At 38.7% G+C, this 27,145-nt stretch overlaps 1 protein-coding gene across 5 annotated transcripts in view; it reads right to left on the bottom strand.

Annotated features, from left to right (window-relative positions):
• The window catches only part of WDFY3 (WD repeat and FYVE domain containing 3), a 241,446-nt gene that overhangs the window by 18,145 nt on the left and 196,156 nt on the right, over positions 1-27,145 (bottom strand). For all 5 annotated transcript variants that reach the window (XM_072942738.1, XM_072942743.1, XM_072942751.1 and 2 more), the window contains 15 exons: positions 25,493-25,661; positions 23,133-23,296; positions 20,549-20,697; positions 19,304-19,424; positions 18,696-18,781; positions 17,148-17,228; positions 14,562-14,616; positions 14,175-14,294; positions 12,388-12,505; positions 11,364-11,470; positions 9,328-9,481; positions 4,264-4,355; positions 3,825-4,037; positions 1,304-1,451; positions 79-233 (listed from right to left, as the gene is read on the bottom strand). In XM_072942738.1, the coding sequence (XP_072798839.1) occupies positions 79-233; positions 1,304-1,451; positions 3,825-4,037; positions 4,264-4,355; positions 9,328-9,481; positions 11,364-11,470; positions 12,388-12,505; positions 14,175-14,294; positions 14,562-14,616; positions 17,148-17,228; positions 18,696-18,781; positions 19,304-19,424; positions 20,549-20,697; positions 23,133-23,296; positions 25,493-25,661 (1,932 nt within the window). The remainder of the gene's footprint in view (positions 1-78; positions 234-1,303; positions 1,452-3,824; positions 4,038-4,263; positions 4,356-9,327; positions 9,482-11,363; positions 11,471-12,387; positions 12,506-14,174; positions 14,295-14,561; positions 14,617-17,147; positions 17,229-18,695; positions 18,782-19,303; positions 19,425-20,548; positions 20,698-23,132; positions 23,297-25,492; positions 25,662-27,145) is intronic.

Consider the following 27,145-nt stretch of genomic DNA (forward strand, 5'->3'; position numbering starts at 1 on the left):
TCTCCCCATCCCCATTAAGCAGGAAATCCAGACCAAGGAGGGGCAAGATTAAATGAGTGAGCAAGAAAGAATGCAAACCTTGTCTGACTCATAGGTTCCCAGCCTGCAGCTGAGGTCTGCGTAGCCCCAAGCGAAAGTTTTGTTCCAGGTTGGTGGGATAAGGACCTTATTCTGTTCTACCGCAAGGATGCCTTTATCTGTACACACTATTTGTCCCACAGGCTCTTTGAGTTCTATAAAAGACAATCAACACATTAGAACAGGGACAGGGAAAACTAACTTCATCATCCCATAGGGGATGGTAAAGGGATCCCAAATATACAAATCAAGCACCCTGACACCTACTTTAAGACAAAATGACTTTAGATGGGGGCTTAGCTTTTGAGTTCTCCTCAGACGTGCTGGGCAGATGTCCACTCTGACCAGTGTTTCACTGTGCTTCCCTCCAGCCTTCCTGTCTCTGGACACTTGCTTGGGTTGGGCCCCTAGTACCCAGTCCTGCCTTCTTGACCCCTGGAGCTGTGCAGAGTGATCTGGGATGCTCCCCAGAATGCTGCACAGACTTGCAACCAATCCAGGTCTTCAGCACCTCCCAGGCCTAGACGTCCCATGTCTAGAGAGGCCACAATGCTCCCCGAGAAGCTGTACTCTGCCCCGACCTCAGCCGAGCACACCAGTGCTCCAGAACCCTCCCCGGGCAGTGGCTGGAGCTTGCACAGGGCAGAGTCTGCGTAACGAGGCAAATGACAAAGAGCTGGTAGCCAATCCAATTCACCAGACTTTGTTGCTCCAATTTTTGGATTTAAGTGACAACTTCAAGGCATTACAAAGCATTTTTTCATTCTAAGGAAAAAGAATCTATTTGGAAAAGTAATTTTAGATAACATACAATAACATTAGTTGAAAGATAGAGGCTTTTAGTTGGCATATTAAAAATGCTGTCTTCTTACTACTATTCCTACGTTGGTAGAACGTGTGTAAATGAAGATGACAGAAGTTTTTCCACATGTGGAATATAAAGTTGAGCTGCAAGATTTGGTCTATTAGAGTCTTCACTATCTTAGCAGAGAGGAGAGACCTGTTTGAGTTTTTTAGATGCAAAATCCAACAGGTGAAAAGAAGAAGACAGAAAAGGGAAAGGAGAAAATCCAGCAAGTATTTGGTGATTTAGCACTTAGTACAAATTACACTGTTGTTGAAGAGCAAATTTGCTATTGCTAAACTAGGATTATTAAATAACCCCACAGAATCATGAATCAAACGCTCATTTAAAAGAAAAAAAGCTTATTTCCTGCCATTTTACCTTTTACAGGGGTTAGAGAAGGTCTCAAGTTGTCTAGATGATGAAAAAAGATCTTGTCACTGGTGGATCCTGGTGGGACTGAGAGTCCTGCACTGTCTCCGTTGAGTCGGCTCCTCACTCGCTTTGGTGGATGAGGTTTCTTAAATAACTGGGGTGAGAGGAGGTGACATATTTTATAACAAAGGCTAACATTTAGTAGGCCCATCTGTATGGCAGGTATTATGCTGTTATTTCACTTAAGCTTCACAACAACCATTAGGTATTATATTACCACAGATAACATCTGAGGAAGAGAAATTTCAAGAGGCTCAGAAGGTTGCCAGAAATCTCACACCTTAGTAAGTGGGGACAGGACTATGATACTAAAGCTTGGGTTACCACCATGCTCTGTGCTACACTGATTTCATGATAATTTTTCAAAAGTTAATTAAACTACTCAAATTGCAATTGGTTGACAACTATTTTCTAGGGATGTTTAAAATTAACCAATTCTTTATAGCCTGATACCACTCTGTGCTCCCGGGGGCAGGGCCATTCCCTCTAACTGGGTTACTTCTGGCTCCAATGCGGCCCTCCTCTATGTGACATCATTTCTGTATCTTTTAGGTGCTACACACAGTGTGAACATTGTTGCCTTCTTTATACTTAGTGATGTCGTAGAGGGAAAAAGAAAAAGAGTATCTTTGGCATTTCCGTTCAGTGTTTCAGTGTATATTTAAGATGACTATTTTTCAAATATTGTTGATCTTCAAAATAGGCAGTCATTTCTGTTGGGAAACTGGTGTTTGAGGAAGATAGCTGGAAAACCTTATACAAAATGAGATTTAAGATGACTACACCACCACCACACTTTGTGAATTTGACCTTCTGGATTCCCAGAAGGAAAAAATAGAAAAAATGCCTTGTATAGAGGAAGATAAACATTTTAGGCCCTGAAACCTTTAAACATACAATTCTCATTTTATCTACGTACAGGGCATAGTGTCAGGATTCTGTTATTTCCTATAAATGTTAATAATGAGCCAAGATTCTGAAGTTATATAAAAAGACCCACATACTTTAAAGCATGTTCATGAACATTTACTGAAGAACTTTATATGAAGACCCAAGGGCAGGGCAGGCTAGTGTTTATAAAGATGTATCAGTATGGCGACCACAGAGCTTAGATGATTCTAGGATGGTTATACTTGGACGTACTCTCTGTTAGTCCCTGGAATGTCCTAGAAATACATTAGTATCCAAACTCTGTCTCCTAGACTGTTTGCCTCTTAAACTCAAAAGTGGAGCAAAAATCCTGCCGCGGTGCATGTGTTGTGGTCAGAAGATTTGTTTCCACGAGGGTATGAAACATGGTTCCTGTACTTGTAACCCTCAAGAAAGCGAAAGGTTTAACCAAGGTTCTTCAGCTATCAGCTATGATTGGAGTTTGTCAACAAGCATTTCACTTTAAAAGTGAACATGGTTCCTGCACTGGGGGTCAGACTGCACTGTGGGTCAGACTGCACTGTGAGCGGTGCAGTTACGGGCTGTTTCGCTTTTCCACAAGGACTTGCCATTGTTCTGTGTTCCCAACTGCCAACTCTGGAACCTCAAAGTTGGCTAACCTACAAAAAGGGAGTCCAGGGGAGATGTCTGATGCAGTAACAGAGGACAGTTGGGGCCAAAATGCAGAAGCAGGGCACTTGGGAGAAAGATGGTGGTCTGAATGGCTGGCACAGCATGCCTTCTGCAGTGTCCTGCAGTTTCTTCTGGTGCAGCCCACCCTACTGGTGGGCCCTGGACAGTGGGGATGAAGGAAGGGATGAGGTTCCTTAACAGAGGTTTGCTCACCGCTGCAGGTAAGAGATCTACAGCACCTGGGTGAGAGGCTGAGCTCTGGGTCCTCCTCTCCAGGTTCCAGACGGTGGCTGGAGCACCCAGTGCAGGGCCGGTCCTAGGCGGTCCCATGGAATGCACTCTCACACCAAAGCACTGATCAGACCTGCACCCATAATCTAATCCAAACCACCACTATCTGTCCCCTGAACCACTATGACAGCTTCCTGCTCCTCAGTTGGCGGCTCTCCTATAGGACATGCATGTGTGACACTGTGGCCAGAATGATCTTTAATGTCTAACTATGACTCTGTATGACAACGCTTAAAGTCAGCATTGGTTTCCTACTGGACTTGGCAGGAAAAACCATCTTGGTGTGCACTGCTGCCCCCATGGCTCCATGTGCTTCCCTGACCGAGCTCCTCCTGTCCTCCGGCCATGTCTTGTGCAGGTATAGGAAAGCATGCCCTGCACTAGTCCGCGAGGGAAAATCCTCTTTGACCAACAAAATTTCTATTTATCTGGACTGTAAAAGGGAGGAGAAAGTAATAATCTGGGAACCTACTGAAACTACTGAGTGATATTTATGGTTCTTAATTAGAAAGTTAGTCTAGACTTAATTATTATATGGTCATCTACCATTTGTATAAACACTATGGAGCTTAAAAAATGAAACAAAATATTGATAAGAAAAACACATCCATACCTGTTTAGGGATCTGACCAAAGTTATTAATGAACCCTATGGTGGCTGTCTCCTTTAGTGGGTCATTTATGTTGTAGATGTCCACTTGGCCCTCGTAAAAAAGATGATGGAAGACATTTACAGCTTCTACTGCAGCAGGACCTTGCTGTTTATAGCCGAAGATTAAGTCAATCCACTCATGCAGATGGGCACTCACATAATCACATTCCAAAGCCTGTCATTTCAAAACACAGGTTCAGTCACTGGCTGACTTTTGTCCCTTCTTTAGAAAGTAAAAGAATTGACCAGCAGTCAACAGGAACTAAACTAACTAAAAATCATACAAACAGAACACTAGTAACTTAGACACACAGGTGTTACATGGCTCAAGGTCCTCTCTTTGTACAGTGGTCAGTGACCCAGTGACGTCTCAGTCCAACTGCTAAGTGCACGTGCATTACCTCACGGTGCACTCTGATGAATTCTCGCGGGTCCCCTTTCGCCCAGGGAGGAAGGATGACATCTCCAAGCTTGGTGCCATTTTGTTTACAGCCTGTGTAATTGGATACATTAAAAAGAAAATGAAAGAATGAGATAAATCGTAACTTCACACTAAAGTAACAGAAACAGTGGGTTCGATTCATTACTAGGACTACACAATTTTACCAGCAGAAAGCACCCTCAGAGATCACCTACTCTGATGTTTCCCTAAGCCCGCTCCTTGGAGCGCTCCCTCAGGGAGATTTACTACGTGTCAGCAAAACTGAGGGGCCCTCACAGTCAAATGACTCCAAGAAGTGCTGAGTTATGTGCGGCTAGACAGGTTTCTTTCCTGCAAGACTCCTCAGAGGCACTGCTCTTCTCCAGGAGGGATACGATACAACATTTCTGACATTTAATTGGCCACAGGACTTCTTCATGAAACATTTTATAGGGCTACTGTTTTGAGTTTGTAAAAACTGCTCAAATCAATTCAGTCCCCTTAAACTGCTCATATGGAAATCATCAACAATTTCTCTAAAATGTTCACTTAGGCTGTTCCAGAATGCTTAACGCTTGGTGAGCAGTTAACCAACACTGAATCTCTCGTCCGGCTGTTTGGACAGACGTCTGCCATTCGCAAGGAAGAGGCAAAATACACAACTCCTCAGCCATTTTCAGTCTGAACGCAGTCTTGGCTTAAGAGTAAATTAAAGTGCCACAATCTCCTAAAAACATCCGCAGTACACGCAATTTCCTTGTTTACGATCCCTAAGTTCTCGCGAGAGCTCTGCAGAACCCACACGTAAGTTGCTGCAAGGATGCTCATTTAAAACACAGTCTGGAACTATAACTTTTTGCTGTTGAATTATTCAACAGAAAAAACATTTGGAAAGACTAGGGGGGCTACCTGGCATAAACAAAAACCTCAAATTGATATAATTCATAAACAAGTTATATTTATTGCTCATAAAACTGCTATTTTTAAGCCATAGCCAGATAACCTCTAAAATATTAAATAAATAATTTACTATGAAATCTATTGACAACAAAACACATTAAATGGGACTAGCATCTAAGGAAATGGATTTTTTTCCTTCTTTTTTTGAAATAACATAAAAAACTTCAGCTTACAGAGTTTTCTTAGGTACAAATCAGATGATCATTGTAAAATATGACTTTATAAATAATAATGTTGACTCACTAGCTTAACAGTGGTTGGTTAGATAAATAGCTGTATTTGAAATTTTCATAGAGAAGTACAATTGTTCAAATTTTAGAACACAAAGGCAGTTCCAAGTAGGGGCCAATAAAAATATTTCCTGAGAAGCAATCTTGTTTTCATCATTGTAATCTGATGGCTTATTTACAATGTGATATTAAGTGAGAGATAAAAAAATTACTTTACTGTTTAAAGGAATGTCTTGACTTAGTTGGAAAAATTACCATATAATTAAAAAAATGAAACAATCAAGTTATTACAGCTCTTCCCCCTTCTTTCACACCCTTACTCTACCTACCTTGAAATGCCCTCTGGGCCCAATTTTTTGATAATAAGAAGCAAGTAATAATCCCCAGGGTACCTGAGATATAATCTACTTTTCAAAAATTTGCTCATAATCCCTGAATACTGTGTGATGTAATTTTATTTCATCAGCGCTATCTGCAATTTAAAAATGTCAAAGGGAACAGTCTGTAGAAAACTCCTGGTCTGGTTCTGCTGCTGTGTAGTTAGTACCTCTCCATCTATATCCAAGGGTGTAAAAAGAAGACCATTGGTGAATGTTACTCGTTCCAGAGTCAGGGGAAAAAACCTAAGTGCTCTTTCTTCTATATCATTTACTATCTTTTCTAGGTGGAGAGACAGTGTTTTGTTTGGTTTTCTTCATACTGAGGTAAAATTCATGTAACATAAAATTAACCATTTTAAAGTGAACAAATTCCATGGCATTTCAGTGCACAATATTGTCCATCCAGTCCTAAGATATTTTCATTACAACCAAAAGAAATCTGAAGCCAATTAAGCAGCTGCTCCCCATTCTTTCAACCCCCTGAACCCCCTGATCCCTGGTAACCACCAATGTAAGTTCTGTCTCTAAGGACTGACCCATTCTGGACAGACCGTGCAAATGGAACCATGTATTATGTGACCTTTTATGTCTGGCTTCTTTCACTTACTGTAGTGTTTTTGACGTTCATTCACACTGTTGTGTTTATCATTGCTTCATATCTTTTTATGGCTGAATAATATTCCATTATATGTATATTCCACAATTTGTTTATCCACTGATAGATATGTGGGCTGTTTCTACCACCTGGCTATCGTGAATGCTGCTGCTAAGAATGTGTGTGTACAAGTCTTTGTTTAGTTCCTATTTTTAGTTCTTTTAGACAGTTCTTGGAGTAGAATTAATTGGTCATGCGGCAATTCAATGTTTCACTTTTTGAGGAAACACCAAACTGCTTCTCATAGTGCTGAACCACTTTACATTCTGACCAGCAATACGTGAAGGTTCTACTCTCTCCACATCCTTACCAGCCCTTGTCATTTTCCATTTGTGTGGGGTTTTTTTCATTATAGACATTCTAGTGGATGTGAAGTGGCACCTCACTGTGGTTTTGATTTGCATTTCCCTAAGGACTAATGATGTTAAGCATCTTTTCATATGCTTATTGGCCATTTATTGGCCTCTTTGGAGAAATGTCTGTTAAGGTCCTTTTCCCCTTTAATTGGGTTGCTTATCTTACTGCTGTCGAGTTGTAGAGTTATTTATATTCTGAATACTAGATCCTCATAAGATATATCACTTGCAAATATTTTCTTTGATTTGTAGGTTTTCTTTTCAGTTTCTTTATAACACTCTTGGATGCAGAAGTTTTAAATTCTGATAAAGTCCAATTTATCTTTTTTTTTTTGTTCCTTTTTCTTGTACTCTTAAAGGTCATGAAGATTTACCTCTATGTTTTTTTTTAAGAGTTTTATAGCTTTTGCTCTTATATGCAAAATAGTAGTTTTTAAAGTGTGTGATTTCAAGGGGGAAGATGATTTGTTATGAAGATGAGCATGACAAAGACATAGGACCTTTCTCTAATCTACTTATTTAAAATTACATTATTTGGTTGGGTTCGTAAGTAGTCTGGCTAGAACATTCCTGCAACATAGATTATTGTAATGGATTGAGTATTTCTGGAATGTTAGGGGTATGTCTTTCTGCATCTCTCTGCATTTGTCTCTTTGAAAGTGGTATCCCCAGGAAGACAGTAGCATTCTCCAAAGGTGAATTATAAGTGAACATAATGAAACACTGATGTGTACCACATTCAAATGCTTTGTCCATGTTTCATTTTTTTCCCGGTTCAGCATCTACTCTATTCCTTTGAGGAACTGCCACTCTCTCCAACTCAAAGTCCTAAACTTGGGGTCTTTAGCTGCTCAAGAGTGAGCTCCCAGCCCAGTCAGAGGTAATGAGACTCAGTTTCAGGACTTGTGCTGGGGCTTAGGAGGGAGTCTCATTAACTTTCCCCTTTGGACCTGGAGCTATAATTTCAGAAGGTTTGAGCTGCCTGATGGACAATTAAATAAAAATTCTATTAAAAAGAAAAATCATTCAAATGTATTAGACATGAATATTCTCTGAATTTTCTGTTAACTTTTATGAGGTAGTACAGTAATAGCTTATATATTAAACTCTTTAATACAGTAAGATACAGGGCATGAAAAAAGTATGAAAACAGAACAATATCTGGCACAAATATTTTAAAGTGAAACAATGGAATTCTGATACGTTGTCAAATAAATATTCAGAAACATAGGTCAGCAAACTGTGTTCCAAGAAACTGTAGCCAAAAAGTCAAATCTACTTCCTGTAACTGCTGGATAATATCAAGAGAGTGGAGTCCTGAGGAAATTTTTCTCCTTTTTATGAATGTTGATTTGGTTCTGTTTTTCTAGAAAATAGTACCCTAACAGGATGAAGAATAGGGATTTACTTAAAAGTTATTCTGCAATTCTAATTTTAAAACCTGTGAGTGTGTAAACTGAGAATGGCTCAGGCAATACAAAAGATATGAATAATACATGAAAAATTTGGATATGCCACTCCTGGCTATTAGTTTCAATCATATTAATTTTCAAGTAAAACTTCACCTCACCTTTGTTTTCAATGAAATAATGATATTCTGACCATTAGATGTAATCTGTGTCAAATTTAAAAATTTCCCCAAGACCCTACGTTTAAATTAGCTGTTTTGGAGCATAAATCTGTTTTTCTTTGATATATCTACTCTCATACACCCTGTTGTAATTAATAGCAGCTGAAACCACAAGGAAATAGAAACTGAGCAGGAACCTGCAGGGTCTTCCCAAGGACGAGTCCCAGTCCCCCAACACCGTCCCATGTCCCCTGCCTCTTGTTTGCAAAAACACTTTAGCCTCTGAGGACTTCCCTGAGTTCTAAAGAGCAAATTTAATCAGAGAACTGAGAAAATGCAGAAACAAAGGAAAACAGTTAAGCAAGGCAAAATAATACTAGTTTAACCATAAAACAAAGTCAAGGACCTTTAGTTCCTCCTCAAGGGCTATAGATAATACCCTAAGCCATACCCTTGAGTTGTTCTGCAGATACTAAAACCCCCACCAGGTGGAAGAAGTTAACTTACATGACAACCACCAGTAGGTAGACCCCAGACCAGCTGGAACCAGAAGACTGATGACTGAGGTTCCTATTACCTCACCAACAACCAATCTCAGAGTTGTGCACAAGCCTATGACACTCCTCGTGACCCTATCCCTCACAGTGACTCCCTTCCTTGAAAGCCATTACTGGGGAGTTGGAGTCTTTTGAGTATGAGCTGCCTGTTTTCCTTGCTTGGCCCTGCAATAAACACACAATGTAGTTTCCTTCACCACAACCCAGTGTCAGGAGATTGGCTTTGCCACGGATCCAAGTTTAGTAACAACCTGAGTGTGTACCGCAGACAATCATCAGAAAGTGACTTGGTGTTTTCCCTGCTAACACTCCTAAGAGTGCCGTAGCACTACGTACCCAGATCAAAGTTGTTGGAATTGAATAGGAATTCTGGTAAGTAAAAAAATTCTGGGATAAGTTCTTTTACGTCTGCCATGTTGTGCTTTGATGCTGAATACCAGGCCTCGCGCACACTGTGAAACATCCGGTCAGCCAGGTCGAAGTGGCCTCCCTGCGGGCAGAACGAGAAGGCACCTCTCTGTTAGAGAACTGCTCCCACCTCGGGGCATCCAAGCTCAAGAGCTTGAAAACCCCAACTAAATATGTTTGATGACAATTCAATTTCCCATCAACCTATGTCAAATACACAAAATTCTAAATAATCACAAAAAGAAAATTAATTATTTTGGGGGGCACTGCTTACAAAGGGTGCTCTTGCTTTGTATCCAAGTGAAATCCAAATACAAAGACTTAAAAAAGTCATTCAAAAAAAAGATTAGTACTTGGAGAAAGAGCAGGACTATAAGGAAACAGGAGTTCTTTCATTGTTTGATGATGCTCTTCTAAAAAAAGTTTCTCAAGTAGCCATCTACAGCTGGAAATACTCCGGTTATACATGTGCTTGACAAATTTTATAAGTTAACATGTTCTTCAAGTTCTCATACCAATGAGAATTAAGTGGAGAACCAGGAAGGTGATCAAAAAAAATCACAGACTGATAGAACGAATTCAAATAGAAAAGGGCTTTCTTTTGTTTATAGAGCTTCACGGATACATCCTCCCCTCTTCCTCAAACTCCCTGTGCTGCGTCTGAGTGAACACAGCATATCTGTCTTTAGGATAAAGTTCACTGTGTGAAAAGTGCTGACGGCCACCAAGGCCTGCCACAGTTTGGCCCATTACCTCTCTGACCTCATCCCCTCTCGCTTTCCCCTGCGGTTACTCTGCTCCAGACATACTGGCTTCCTCGCTGTTTCTTAAACATCTCCGGCACATGCCTGACTGAGGGCCCCCACTGGGCTGTTCTCTATGCCTGGAACACACTTTTTCCAGATGTCCATAGGAGTAACTCCCTCACCTCCTTCAAGTTTCTGTTCACATGTTACCTTTCAAGGAGACCTACTCTGACTACTCTAAAACTGCATTGGGGGGAGGGTACAGCTCAAGTGCTAGAGCACATGCTTAGCATGCAGGAGGTCCTGGGTTCAAATCCCAGTGCCTACTCTAAAAATAGGTAAACCTAATTACCACCCCCCAATTTAAACACACAAACAAACAAACAAACAAACAAATCTAATTACCTCCCCCCACCAAAAAAAATTTAACAAGTTCATAAGTTTATAATATACAGCACAGGGAACTATATTCAGTATCTCATGTATTCAATATCTTGAAGAAGAATATGAAAATGAATATATGTATGTTCATATATGACTGAAATACTATGTTGTACACCAGAAATGGACACACTGTAAACTGACTATACTTCAATAAAAATATACATACAGAAAAAAACCCCAAAAAACAAAAAACTGCATCACGTCCTCCTCCACCCCCCCATTTCCATACGTCCCATCCTCTTCCCCCTTATCTGTTTGTCACATTCTAAAATACTTTGCAATATACTTAGAATGTTTGTCTCTCTCAACTAAAATATGTAAATTCCACAGGGCAGGGCTTTTGTCTTTATTCACTGATGTCCTTCAAGCACCTAGAATGGTACATGGCACGCAGTAGGTACTCAATAAATATCTGCTGAATAAATGAAAGAGAAAGTGGAGAAAAGCAATAAAGACAGCAACTGAGCTGGACTGTATTTATCTTTTTAAAGTGTTTGTTGAATTCAACCAGTTACAGCTGAATTCCATCTACCTCTTGGCCTGAAAATACGTACTGTCTACTTATTTGATTGAAAAGACCCTGGCACTTGTTTATGTAAACAAATTCTAGTTTATTTATTAATTTTGGACGAGTGAAATTCCAGTTTAACTATGTTTGACTACTTTTATGACTAGAACTTCATGAGGCTTCTTGTCAGGCAAGATAACATTTAAAATAAAAGCAACAGTTTTAATAGAAGGCTTGAATAAAATGCAGAACCTCTGAACTTTTACCTGTAGCCTTAGGAATATCTGTGTGAAGGGCTCCATCCTTACTAGGTATGAAGCCACAATCATTGCAGATGAATAGTGGGTCCCATAGTGGTAGGCCGGAGTTTCTCCTGGACAAAAAATAAAGTATAATTGAAAATGAAAGGGTAAACATGAAAAATAAAATTGGTATTCATTAACAGACTTGAAAACGCTACTACTGTATATGACAACTGTGACACCAAGTGCAAGTTAGTGTCAGCATTTGCAGCATAAAAATTTTACCCTGACACTGCAACCCCACACATATATTTGGCGGTTATCCAATTTAGTGTAATTCTGTGCCTTTCTCTCAAACTGAGCACATCTAGCAATTTATGTTTTGAGGCCTACTGGAATAGATAACCCTTAGTAGCAAACCATCTTCGACTAAGGCAGAATATTTACATACAGCAACTTGTCATTAAGTTCTGGTTTTGCATTGCTAAATATTTCTCTAAATCTATTAATGTCATTCAATTTTTCTGACATACTTTCCTTGGCAAGGAAAAAATAAAGATTCCACACACTTAGTTTTTTTCTCCTTTGTTAGTTTTGCCTGTTTGAAGGGGACACATGATAAACATTAAACACAATAAATCATAAGTAGGAAACTAGTATTTTAGAAGGTAGTCAATTATTATTTTTTAATGCAAAAGGGTTATAAAAAGCATCTCAATAAAACTGAGAGTCAGTAAAGGGAAATATGGTTCCCAGTTTAAAAACAATTAGAGATACAATGATGGGAAATTTCTGCCCTACACCGAGCACACACACATAGTGTTCTGTTAATACCTGACAAGATACCTTAAAAATGCCTTCTAAGCATGGCCATCAGTTGGCAAGCAAAACCTGATGTTTCTACTCTGACACTTGTGTATATGCGTGCATATGTAACATAGACCGATGATAGATAAGCAATTTAGGCAAAGACGCAAGGGCGTCAGACCACTGATTATAGCTTACTTTCGAAACGTGTACAAAATCCCACGACAAGAAAATTACTCACCATTAGGATCTTCCCAGTCTTTGTATCGCTTCTTATACTGAGCTAATCGTTCATCTGTCTGCGCTCCCATCGGCTTAGCCAGGTTTCTAAATGTCTTGGGATTAGTAAGATCTACCTCCTAAAATGCAAAGAGAAACCCAACTCCGAATTACTATGCACCCACTATTCTCACCAACGTAGACACAATGGCGATAGCAGACAGTGACGGTTAGTAAGTGTGCTAGTACGTACAGTGTTGCACCAGCAGAACTGGACCCCAAGGCAATGAATGCCACGCACCTACCGGTTATCCATACTGTGCAGACAGGCACATGGCAGTTTGAAGACAACTGTTTTGGAAATTAAATGTTCACAGAGGAAGGCCCTCAGGATCTAGGTTTGAAGATGAGGAATAAGAGGGAAAGCCCTTCCCAGTTTGGGCAAGGGCACAGCAGGAGACTGGGCATGAAAGCTCCAATTCATCTTTATCCTCCATCACCCACATAATTGGAGATCAAATCTTTCTGTCCTGTTCCCCTCTTTCCCTGTTTCAGTCCAACTTCACCTCTGAGCATTTTCTTCTTAGAGGTGAACAGGAAGTAAAATAAACTAGAGCACTTGTAATTTGCAGAGAAATTCATTCGCCTCCAATCATACCAGATCAAGTGACTTCCAAATGAAATGGATTCTTTCAGTCTACCAGAGACTATTTTAAAAGCTCATCTCTAGTTGACCTAATTCATATATTTAAAAGTAAACCAAAACTTACCTCCTGAGGGTTTTAAAAGGAGAAATTTGAAGTATGTACCCATGGGATACCTAATTTGTGTTCTTTTCCTAGGGCATCACAACCCACCAATTTTGCCAACTTGTATTTTAAGTCTTGGAGAGGAGAAACTGATCCACATTTATCAATATAAGTCAAGTTAGTATTTGTCCTCTGAAAATCTGCATGCAAAGTAACTCATTTATACTTTTTTCAGTTATTTCAACAAAGATTAAAGTGTATCCTAAGTACTGGGCAGTGCTCTAGAGGGTGGGACTTAAGAGCTATGTAAGACAGTCTTTGTGTTCTAGGACCTCACGGCTGAGTGAGCTCAGATAAAATCATGACTATGGCATGCTGTAAAAGAAAGCAGCACGATACAGCTACCAGGAGGCGTGGGAACAGAGGGAGAAGGAAGAGGAGAGAAGGGCCAGAAGGCTCCCTGGAAGTTAAATTTAGTGTGTCCTGTGGGATGAAATGAAGCTACCCAGAGGGACATGCCAGTGGGGGAGAAGATGAGCACAGATGAGCCTGGGGAGAAGTCCAGGCAGGGAGGGCAGCAAGCGCAGGTATGAAGACAGAGCAAGACAGGGGCAGAGAGAGAGAGAGAACAGGGTAGCCCAGAACAGCAGTCCTGGGAGTACAGGAGGGCTACATATGCAGGAGCTACTTTGTATAGGGTGTTACACTGAGGTTTTAAAATTTTCTCCAAATTGTGATGATGATCCATGGAATAATTTTAAACAGAAGGATGACTTAGATTTGTTTCTGAAGCTGGCTGCAGTACAGAGGACAGCGACATCCTCCAGTGGATACAAATTTATCAGCATGTGAGGAAATCAGATAGATATTTTGAATATCCAAGAAGCTGGTCAAGTATCCAAACTTTGTACAAGTCTAACCCAAAGCTCTTCTCGTCTTCTTGGAGTAAGTCCTGTTGAGAACTCTAAACTATAAAGCAAATCAAACATCTGAGCTAGTGCAGTATCTTTTAATTACTTTGAAAATGTGTCCCACTTACACAAAATGATTTGAGATTTACCTCAGAGTCGTAATCTGCAAGGATCCAGGGGAAGACAGGATACTGCATGAGGTCATTATACGATCTGCCAGCCAAAGTGTTCAAGTGCATTAAATACTGAAAGTTGCTGATTTCACCTCTCTTGGGAAAGATAAATAGAGATTTATTTTAAAGCAATCAATTACTTCCACTATGTTCACTTTTCAAAAATTTATAGGCAAAATGAGGTAAAGGACAGTTTCTTACAGATTTCAAAACAACAAAACATTTTTTTTTCCCTAAAAAGAACAAAAGTGAAACATTTTTTCTATGGTATATATTTGTAATTTATTAAAGTGCTTTAACTGTATGACTTATACCTTCTAACTACAAATTACGAAGGAAGTTTTGCATTTTCATTAAGCTTACCTCCCATCTCTGAGTCACAGACTTCTCTCCAACCAGAGTGCTAAGCAACCCAGATCTACAAATGATAAATTACATAAGTTGCAAGCAATATAATTTTAAATCTGAGTAATTACAAAGTTACAAATTTTAAGTCAACTGGTCCAAGAATTTTTCAAACTACGAAGTACAATCTATTAGTGGGTCATGAAATCAGTTTAGTGGGCTATGATCAGCATTTTGAACTATGAAATAGCAGAATCGAATAGAAGAAAATAGAGAACATCAGAAGGCATTATATACACTAAGAAAAAGAATTTTCTGTGAATTTTATTTTACTATTTGTAACTAAGTTTGTGTGTCTTGGGATGCAGTGTAGTGTATATTTTTTTTTACTGTGGGTCATGGCAAATGAGTCCGAAAAACACTGATGCAGTTCAACTGTCTACCTTTTACAACAATCCCTATATAAACTGATGTAAAGACATTAAATTGGAATAACTGATACAGCATACAATATTTTGTACATAGCAGGTGCATAGTAAATCTCCTAAACGAGATGTTGAAAAAGTGATTGAACATAGGAATATTTTATGACAGGAAAGTTATTGCTGTTCAGAAAATTACGGACTTTTTCCTATAGCAGACTTTCCTAGAATGCTATAAAACCCTTAGGGTTTAACAGCTTTGTAATACTGATTATTAGTAATTTGAATATTATGAATTGGTCACTGAACCAGCAGGAAAGCACTTAATTATATATTTTATTGCCTGAAAGGAAATTAAGAGATTTGTATACCTTAGTTCATAAACATGTCTAGCTCAATAGTATAGATACCACTTTCCACTTCTAGATAAATTCTTCCCTTCAGGCAAATTGAATGTATAGGATACTCTCTCTGGAAAAAGAGCTATGATCATTTCTTAACGTTATAAGAAAGGGAACAATTGAAAAGAAGATTTAAGCTGGAAATGAATTTCTGCTCCTTGCCTTTGAGCTTTGAGAAATTCTTTAAGAACTTCCAGTTCAGCACAGAAAGTAGTAAGAACAATGAAACAGCAAGCTGAAGATTATTCAGGCAGGCAAAGGACCAGCAACTTGCTTACAAGTAGAAAAAGGCTCAATATGCTTTAAGGGAGACTTTCACTTCCTGTATTTATCTTCACAGCAGCACAAGTGATTAGGAACAGAACACGTGTCTGAGGTTAACGAAAGCATATTCGCAGCATTCGTATTTGTTAAACCTCAGCTAAAGAAAAATATAAGCAACAACTAAAAAAGAAATAGACAAATATATTTAGAGGCATACAGGCTGGAATCAAATTTTATTGACAAATCACAGGCTTCCCAGTGAAGTTTTTAGGTCATTTTCTTGCATGTTGTAACAATTAATCTGTAGCCCCAAAGCTCTGCTTCTTTCCCAGTGGATTATAAAGGGCTACCAGTTCTGAGTGACTGAATGAAGCTGGGTATATGGATTCTTGAAATGGCTATATCACCCAAAAGGATTTCCTAAGATTAAAAGCAGCTGAAAAGAGCACAAAGGAACGACTGGTAGAACACACAAAAACAGAAGTTTAAATTTAAATGTCAAAAAAAAGATTTAAGAGAAAAACTTGGAAATTTGCAACAAATACGACAAGCAAAGGAGTAATACGCTATTACAGAAAAATCCCACACACACTGATGACAGGAACTCAGAGAAGATGGTAACTAGACTTAGCGAGGTCCTTATTTCACAATTTATACAAATATTGACTCATTATATTGTACACCCGAAACTAATATGTCAATTATATCTCAAAAAAAAAAAAAAATCAAATCCCAACACCACCAACAATAAAGAACTCGGTGGAAAAAAATGGGCAAAAGTTATAGATAATTTGTAAATGATAATTTAAAATGGCTAACAAATATGTACAGGGTTCAAAATTATTAATATGAAAATAATGCACGTTTAAAAACAAAGTGTTTTCTAAAATCAGTAAAAATTAAAAAGTAAATATAAAAAGCTGATAAGCATCTACTGAGATAAGCAAACTTATCCACTAATGGTGGAATACAGACGTGTATAATTTTTAAAGAAATCTAGTTGGCTTTGTGTATTAAAAGCCTTAAAATTCATACCACTTTACTAAGGGGACTTTATCCTAAAAAAAAAAATGAGGTATTACATTTACATTATTATAAAAAGGAAACCCGATAAAGATGAAATATCCAAAAATAGAAAATGCTTCATATATACATGAAAGCACAGTTTCTAAAGAATATTTTAAAGGCAGGAGGAAATATTTACATGTAACACTGAACAGAAGCAGAATAAAAATCTGTATTTACAGTACAGACTCAATTGTGCACACAGGAATATATGCACGCTTAAAAGATCAGAAGGGAATTGATCGAAATGTGAGCACTGATTTGACATGAATGATCATGCACACATTTTCTTTTTCTTTTAGTTTTCGGTATTTAAAAATTTTTCTGCAAACCACCAGGGTTTGTGGTGGCGCGAGGGGAACACTCATTAAATATGTTAAGTAATACCGTCCAGATATAAAGGATCCTAATTTCACTATTAAACTGTAATGTGCAAGAAGCAAACAACTTACCCCTGCTCCACGCTTGTGTTCGGTCGTTGCCCAGACACTGACTCTGAACTGTCAGTTAGAGATGGCACTACAGCCAAAAATCTGGAAAAGTTAAAAATAGGATAAAATTGGAAATGACGTTTCAGCCAGGATCTTATGGGAGTTTAAGAAAGGATTCATTTAGACCTTAATTGCTGCATTTACCCCTCTATTACTCAGTAAATGGCAGGCAAAGGGAATACACAATAATTAGAACATTCTGTTACCAAAAAAGGGTAAGATGATGGCTTCCAAAGCCAAACAGAAAGGTACACAGGAAAGGCTGTCATTGTGGATTTTTACATATGCTGCCCCAGTACCAGAAGAAAAAGTCCTGCCACACTGATTCACGGGAAATGAGTCAACTTAACGATGTCCTAAAGAGTCATTAACAGCTAAATATTCACATGACAGCAAGTAGTGCTAACAGCGAAACAAACGATAGAACTGAGACATCACTAACAAAGGAAAATACATACATGATAAGAACCTTTAAGTGACACTGTTATTATTTTCAGAGCTGCTCACAAGGTCAACACCAATTTCTTAAAGACAAGCAAGAATTGTGGGAAAATTCTTGAAATGAATATGGACCTTGAACTTGGCATATACACAGAAAATTCTCAGAGAAAAACAAACTCATCTTGTAATCGCTTCTACTTAGGAAGAGCAGATAGTTCATTAATGGTGAACATGATATCACCTTTAGAAATAAACAAGATAACTAAAATTTCAGTCATTTCCTTAGCTCTTCCCTACCAACATCCACAGGCACTTAATTTGAAGAACCGCCTTCATTTTCCTGCTCACAGGTAGTATTACTGTACTGCAGATAAGCAATGTTGCTTGATATTAGTCATTCCTCACGGAAATAAGTGAAGTACAAAACTTCCCTACTAGAGGGTCCACGCCACTCCTCAAGAATGAGTGGGCTTTCCTATCATGTTACGATTAGTTCATTTTCTCACATCCAACGTTTTCAAGCACCCTGGGTGCGCATATAGTATTTTTCTTTTACAAGGTAAAATTTAAATGCAGTTTACCACAAAGGAAATGTGATTACATTACATCAGCTGTTTTACTTGGCGATGCTACTTTTTTCAAGGATGAGGGTCAGAGGAGTCTTGATGAATACAAGTTCTAAGGAAACTCAGGCTCTGCACTCAATAGCAAGGTACGGCACTGTCTTCTTTTTGGAAAATATGAAAGAAGCCTATTCTGAACCTGAAGTGTTATTTTTTAAGCTACAGTTTCATAATCCTTTTATACTTAGCAGCATGGGGCTTAATGATGAAAGTGGCTTTTGCTGTTATCTACTCTAAGTTACCAGAAGGAAAAATGGTATTTCAAAATAGAAAAGCATAAATAGAAGTCTTATGTTTCAAGGGGCTGGCAAAAATGAAACAAACATTTTCTTTGAAGAAGTTAATTCACACATTTAACAGATTTTTAAAAACTGGCTAAACTGATAATACTTTACCTCCCATTTCTTTCCATGATAGCATTGTAAGTATTTCTAATAAATAATACCTTTGATAGACTTTGTTTCTAATTCCTTTCTGAAAAGCAAGGAGGTAATTCCGTCCATCTCCAGAGAAGACTTCCACAGCAATAGGCTGAAATGATCAGAGAGAAAAACGTTAAGAAAAAACACACATAAGATTACACATTAACTTTTCCAGTATGAATTTCCATGATGCTGAAGAAACCAACTTGTTGACTGAAGAACATTTTTTTTTTAGAGTTATAACTTCCCAGCAGATTAAATTACAAAATAAACAGAGCCCATTTGCTTCCAAATTGTTTAACAGAATAATGGTAAAACAGAGTAATTATAAAATTATAAATTTATAGTGAGAATGTAATTTTATATTACAAGAAAATTATAATATAAATTTGATAGCTATAGGGAAAGATGGATAACAAAGATATCACTGAAGGTTTTAAAGTTGGGTTTAAAAAAAAAGAGCTATTACACAGTTATGTACCCATGTGACATGAGTTTGTCTATCATATAACCAAATATAAGGAATACTCTAAGGAACTATGTGGATCCTGGCAAGTATCAATTTAAAAATAATACATCCTCTGAATAAAGGAACATGACAAAACATTTGTTACTACTAAAACCAACCCACCTGCAGGAGATACCGCCTCTTATGCACTTCCTTGATATCTTCATATGCAAAAATGCTGCATGTCCTTTTGAGCTGACTGGGGCCTTGCCTGGCTCCTCTAGGGATAATTGGCTCATGCATACTACAGGCAGCCGAGAGAAAGGAGATAACAAAAACACAGCAAGAGATAAACTCACTGTCCAAAAAGGGCTGTGTTATTTTCAACATGTGAAGAGGAGCAGGGAACAATATATTAAGAGTATTTAGTTAAAAAAAAAACTTCAAGAGAATAATTTCTTAGCTACTTAGCATACAAGAAACCCCCTCTGATGAACAGAACTTAAAAAAAGAATCCTACTCGCCCTGTCAGGGCCCACCTATCAGGCATGACCGGCACAGTGCCCAGGCCTGTGCACTGCAAGGGGTCCAAGAAAATGTTTTCATTTCTTTTCAAATCAGAAGAAACAACTGAACTTCTAGGTAGAAGAAAATATTTTAATATATAATACAAACATATTCATCTTTAAATCAACACAGCCATAAAATATAATTTTAAATATTTTAAAATGGAGGACAAGGGGCATAAAAGTCATAAAGTGGCTGTGATTGCTGCAGAAAGTAATTATCTGAATATCTCCTAGGAGTGAACTACAGAGACCATGTCCACACTCAAAGTACATGTTTAGGTGTTCAAAATGTTAAAGGCATAGAAGAGCATGCTGATTTTCTAAGCTTTAGGCTTTTTAGCTTTCTTCTAGCTTGGTCTGTCTCTGGTTTCCATTACCCACTAACACATCCACCACAGAACTTCAGGGGAAAAGGAAGATGTATAAACTCAGTCAGATCATTCTTGCCTCTGCTTCCAGGGTACTCAGAGGACATGGCCGCACTTACATTTGTTAAGAGTATTGTACAGCTGCCTGAATTTTCTCTACAATGTGTTTGTATTGAAATTTGAAAAAAAAGAAAAAGAACAATTTGAAAATTTACAATAATTTTATAAATATACAGATTATAATACAAGGAAGATGGTGTGTAACACTATTAATGCATAGCAATAAATTATGTTTAGTTTTCATTTTGATAAGGCAAATGTGTCCCTTATAAGCTTGAAATAACAATTACTCTTGTCAATATTTAATGATGGATACACATAAACTGAGAGATAACATTACTTAAAACACAACTTTTGCATTAAAAACACTATGTAAGTATATTGTTTTCTAAAGATAGTTGTACTTTGTCTCTCTTCACTCATTTACTTACTTTGGAGGTAAGGTTTCGATATCTCTTATTTCCCTGGTTGCTGTCATTGTAAATCCATCAATCACATAAAAATGCTCTTTACCAAAAAGCAGCAGCCCCTCACTAGTATCTAGGCCCTGGACTCGAGCACAGCGGTACATGTGTTGGATCTGTAAAGAAACCCATAAACACTCTTTAATATGGTTTTTAAAAAGCAGGTAATTTCTTTTTTGATATAAATGAAGCAAAATGTTTTTAGACATGGATTTATAGGCAAACAAGATTTTACCAAGACGTCACTCTGTGATGGCATCCCCTGAGCTACTCATGTTCACCTGAGTTTGAGCATATTAAAACGAATAGCTAATATTGCAGTCTGATTTGTAGCTGATGTCAGCAAAAGGAAACAGCCATTTACTCACATCTATCTACCCAATCCATTTCTCCACATATTCACTGAGGACTCACTCTGTGCCGGGCACACATGTTCTAGTTTCTACAGTCAATCAACACGTCAGATTAAGGAAGGAGACCGACACAGGAAGCTTTGTGCAAAGAGAGCTGAGGCAAGATGACACAGAGTGAAAACAGTCTGTGAAGCCTGGCAATCCTGAGTGATTTCCAGGTCTGCCGCTCAACTACAGATCAAATTTCTTAACGTCTCTGGGCCTCTGTGTCTTCATGTAAATTTCAAATACAGTTCACTGACTTGTCGTGAGAGTTAGTGAGATAATGTACATGATCATGTGAGGAATCGCTGGCTGTCTTCTCTTCCACACAGCTTCCTTTCCTCTTTTTCCAGAACACCCCCTGGAACTGGACCTGGGGAGTGTCTCCCTACTCACTCCCCACTGGACCCTGCCTGCCTGGCAGACTGCTGTGCCACTGTAAAAAGCCAAACTTGGCAGAACTTGTATTTTCCTCAAAGAAGGAAGGAGTTGCTAAATCTCTCAATGTAAGTATTGTTTTCTTCCCGACAGGCAGGATCTGGTTCTTAGTAAAAATTCTTCCTTGCTTATACTCAGTTCAACATGAGTCAAGAAAAGAAATCAGCAACTAAATCAAAGTCAAACAAATGTTAAATAAATGTCAGCCTAATACACTTCCTGCACTATTCAAACTTAGAGCAATTAGAGCAAAAACTACTCATGAGGTTAAAAGTTTAAAAATGACAGCAATAGAAAATACATTTCCTAAAATATGCAAATTAAGTTAATTTTTATCAGCACATTTGAACTACTTCAATAATAAAAACGTAGAACGTTACAGGAAGAACACTGACGTACTTTAGAAATAACTCTATTGCAGTATACTATATATACAGAAAAATGTTTAGTTTTCATTTCATTAAGTGCATAGCTTGATGAATTTTCAGATGCTTAAAATATGATGCAACCAGCAACCAGATCAAAAAATAGAACACTCCCCAGACCCCAGAAGCCCCTCTGAGCTTCCTTCAGATCTAATGTACTTTTACAGTTATGTCATTTTTCTTTTCATGTTTTCATTCACGATTATTCAGGCCATAAATCTGAACAGAATTTAAAAAATTAAACCCTAATTTATAGTTACTATTTCTTAGTGGGTAAGATTTCAAGGGTTATACTAAGATCTAATGTAACAGGCAAAAACAACCTTTGAAAAGGTGATACTTTCTACACATTCAATTCATTCATTCCTTCGTTCATTTATTCAACCTTTATTTTATTTATTCAACCAATCACTCCTTCATTCTAAGGTTTACTGGGTATCTATCAGGTGCCTGAAACTGCGTAAGGCACATTTTATCAATGATAACATGAGTGATATATACAAGGCTTTATAAAAGCACAGAGGAGGGTGTCTAACTAAGCCTGAGCTGGCAAGACAGCAAAGGAAAGCTCCTCATGTGTGAGTATTAAAGACATCCAGAGAAATGAGGCCGTATCAAATGGGAGCTACTAGGCTAGAGGTTACAAAGTCATGGACAGAGGGGCACTCAGGCAGACAGCACAATGACTAGAGTGCAGAGCGAAGAACTAACGTCATGGGTGTAGTGAACTCCAGAGCAAAAAGTGCCGCAGAGGGTTCAGGCTACGAGGAGGAGCCAGCAAAGTGAGCCTAGAGGCGCTGGCAGGGTGTAGGAGGTTGAGAGAGAAATAGGAAGGCAAAGTAGTCTCCTGTGAGGGAAGGAGGGCAGGCGTTAAACACAAGGCTGGGGGTGATGACACGGGCTGGTGAAGCTGCTCGTGTGGTCGCTGGAACTACGGAGGCGGAGGAAGCAATACAAGGCTGCGTCACTGAACGGGCTGCGTGCATGGGTGTGAAACAGAGAATTAGGGTGAGAGTGGCAGACTCAAACAGCAGAGGGAGACAGTGAGCGAGGTATCAGCTACTAACACTGCATCCGGTACACTTCATGCTGTTCAGGGAGGTCAGGGAGGTCAGAGAATCCTGAGGGTGAGAGAAGCAGAGGCCTGAACCCAAAAGGGTGCTGACTACTGACTTCATCATGAAGGCTAAAATTCTCATTTATCACTGGCCACCAGAGAGATACCCATTAACTACTGTTGTAAAATGGACTCAAATCCCTTAATACGATGCCTCCTTCTCAGAAGCACAGCACCTTTTCTCCCTCCTCTAGGAGGCGCAGCAGAGTGGCATTGTCCGTCTTCTCCTCTTCCTCTATAGAGCTGCCCTCGGCAATCTGGTCTTGCAGCTGCTCCTGTGTCTCCTCGTCTCCTCCGTCAGGTGCAGATCGAGACCGTTTCAGAGGAGGCTTGACCAGTCCTGTAGGATAAGAACTAAGAGGGTCATGTTGCGGTCTTGCAGGGGCCACTCTGGGGGAGTGGCTTAGTCTCAAGCAGTGCCTCCTGCACGCTCCCCACCTGAGGCGATGCCGGAAGGTAGGGGGAGGCAGCGAGGCTCAGTGGTCAACGGCGCAGCCTCTGGAGCTGAGAACACTGTCTGCCCCACTCTGAGCCTTCGTTTGTCATCTTTAAAACCGGGACAAGAGTACTACCTATTCTGGACACCTGGAGGACTGCTGAAGGACTAAAACAGGTAATTCACACAAAGTGCTTTGTATTATGCTTAGTAAATGGTAAATTCTCAATAAGGGTCAGATGATGATAAATAGAGAGCTTAGCATAATTGATGGTAAGAGTATGGTGCTAATGGACAGGTGTCACTGAGGGGATACCGGCAAGAGATAATCAACCATTATCAGAAACAAAGACACAAGTTATAAACACTATTATATGAGATCCCACCTACCTGGAGGGCCCATGAGGACTATTTCAAGACTCATGTTACAAGTGGCAGTATGGCCACTCATATGTGAATGAATTTGATTAAATCATCAGGTCATAAAGAACAAAAACATAATTCTTTTTAGTACAGGGCCAGATAATTTGCCGAATAAGTTAACATTTTACTGCCTACATTTCAGTAATTTTATTAATAACCACATGAGGTAAAATTAAAATCAGCTAATGAGAGCAACCACTGATACCCCAAAGTCTGGGAAGTACTCAAAATGAACTCTGAATCTCACATTTATTTTCCTATTCTTTAGTTGTACAAAAAAAAGCACTGTTACATCTACCAGTGCTAGTTGCTCTAAGAAGTTTGGAAAAACATAAGTTAGCCTGATAGAATCCTATCCTCTGAACACGAGTTATCAGAGGTTCTGCTTTGCCTTGGGAAGAACCTTATTGTCACATATGAAAGAATATAATAAATAAGTAAGAAAGATCAAGTCCTGCTGAGAACATTCACAAGGGGGAAAAGCTTGCAGCTGCTTTATTTTCAATTTGATGAATCAAGACCTCCAACTCTATGTCTAGCACAGTATCTTGCATATTATAGCAGTGACACCAATATTTGTGGCTTTAGCTCAATTGGAGATTAGGAAAATGAGGCCAAGAGAAATCAAATGCCAATGACCCAAACATAAACTCTGTGAATTATATACCCCAGCTTATGGCCAGTAAATACAGATTTGGACCCATCTCAGTAACTTTGCGAGTGGAGTGTTGAGAAACGAGAAGGTTGAAAACTCTGTTCAACAACTAAAAGTCTCTTCAATCCCCAGTACCTCCTCCAAATAAATTAAATAAATAAATAAATAAATAAATAAATAAATAAATAAATAAATAAATAAAAACAAACCCAATTACCTCCCTCTCATAAAAAAAAAAAAAGAGAAAAAAATCAAGGGGGGAGGGTAGGGTATAGCTCAAGTGGTAGAGTGCGTGCTTAGCATGCATGAGATCCTGGGTTCAATCCCCAGTATCTCCTGTAAGAATAAGTAAATAAACAAACCTAATTACCTCCCCCCACCCCCCAAAACCCCAAAACAAACAAAAAAAACAACTAAAAGTCTCAGGGGTTCAATGAAAATGTTAGATAGATTATGAAATGTTTAGTAATTCATAGTCAGCATGAGACAGAATAGGTATAATGTAAGCATCTGCTTCTGAGATGCTTACAATTTAGGAAAACATAAAGCAGTGAAAGACCACTGAAACTGCTGTCCGAGATATGAGCAAAGTGCTGTTGGAACAGAGTGCTATTGCTGCAAAAGGATCAGAGGAGGACAATTTGACCAGTGTCTTCGAGACCAGGTAGGGCTTGTTAAGGCCCAGATCACAGAGAAGCTGCAGGAAGGGGCTGTTTCAACTTTATAAATATTTATTTAGTTATGAGGGCCTTAACTTAAAATATCAGGTGCCACTGCCAGATTCAATAAATATAATTATCAAGCCAGTGAGCACTTACATTCATCTGCAGGCAATAAAGAGGGGATAGTCTCTTTAGTTCTGAGATAGAAATCAATCTTGAAGAAGGGTGAGGTGGTAAGGCATGCATGGATACTTTTAAAGTTGGCCCCACTGTTCACAGTTGCTAATTATGTTCATATAAATTCAAGTAGAAGGAATGCTCCCAAATGGCTTTTAATTAGAATCAAAGAGGAAGGCCGACCTTTGACTTTAGCGATAGTGTCTTCACCATGCTCTGGTTCTTGCTGAGCGGCTTCACCTTCAGAACTCTCTACGATGGCATCTTGGACAATGGCTTGGTTCCCAGAGGCCAGTCGCATGTAGTACTCCTTACTGTCATAACTTACGGCTCTTCTGTATCGAGCAGGTTTCTAAGAAACAACAAAAGGAAAGGACTCAGAAGACTTTTCTTCAAGAATTAATAGACAGTATTTATATAGAGTAAATCCAAAGAAACTTTGGGGTTAAGCTTTTCTATTTTTAAATTGCACTGATTTTGAAAAGACAAATACAAAACAACAATATTAGCAGTTTTGCTCTTCTCGAAAAAAGAAAGATATCATCTCTAGTCAGATGTTTTCTTGTTAGTACAGTACGGCCTCACCGGTGCATCAGTACAGCAGGGAGAACGCCCAGCGCTGAGAGCATCAAGTTGCAAGGGGGTGTCTAGTCCGTGAGGAGCCTGGAAATTTGCTTCCACTCCAAGTAAAATAAAAAAGGTTAGGCCTAAGGGCCATCCATTCAGTTGGAATCACCCATGGGAGTGTTTACTTCAGATACCTGGAGGTAAAGACCCGAAGCTGCCCTGTTCCTTCCCATATTCCCATGTCTCACTGGAACTCTGGAAACGGCTGAAACCCTCAGAGTCCTGACCCCATGTGGCATCAACCAGCTTCAGGCCAGATGACACTGTCTAGTTGCTCTACCACTCTGAGCTGGTATCTCTAATTTGCTAAAACACCCCTGTTGTCTGTGGTGTAAAAGAATATGATCTATAAACTTACTAACTAAATGAGTATATCAAAAGCACATTTAAGTCCATTTTGAAGAAAGTAATACCTAGAAACTTTAGAAGAACTTTTTGACGTATGATACAAGAGCATGTCCCTTTCAGAATAATTAATATTTATCCTAAAAACAGGTTCTCCAATTGATGCAAAAACCATAGACAATGAAAAAGGTTTAAAATTTCCTACAAAAACTTAAAATCATATGGAGAAGTTTATATGTATACAGGTTCCCTGTTCAGAATTAGACTCAGACTTTGAATTAACAATTAAGAAAAAGATGGAGCTTGAAACATGCTTTAAACCCTTCCCTTTCTAAACATTATTTCACTTTTCCTTTCTTATGAATAAGAATATCTGACTGAAAATATTCTGTCAGACTAACTCTTCAACTCCAGTGGTTAATATGTATTATCTATAATAATGCTTATTTCAAGCAAGACCTTTTAAAAAATAATTTCCAACTGAAGTGGAAAACAAGTGTCCAACTGGTTGGAATATTTAGACTAAAATACTGAGCCAATTTTGAGATGAAAGATGCCTAACTCGAGCCACCATTACCCTTCTTTTAATTTCAGGCACAGAGTCAGGGAGTGGAGAGAGCTGCATGCTGACTGATGAATGAATGACACTCATCAAATGAAAACCAAAATATATTACATCACAGAGGAAAGTACTGAAATGATGTAAAATGATAAACAATTATGGAAGGATCAACCTGATGAGCAAACTAATAAGAATATTTGATATTTTTGAAATGAAAGCAAATTTTGTACTGTAACAATACTCTACGTGAGGTTTAACAATTACCTTCAACTCAAAATTGTTCAATGTTAAAAAGATGAAAG

The sequence above is a fragment of the Vicugna pacos genome, chromosome 2, assembly GCF_048564905.1.
Source record: "Vicugna pacos chromosome 2, VicPac4, whole genome shotgun sequence".
Taxonomy (NCBI): domain Eukaryota; kingdom Metazoa; phylum Chordata; class Mammalia; order Artiodactyla; family Camelidae; genus Vicugna; species Vicugna pacos.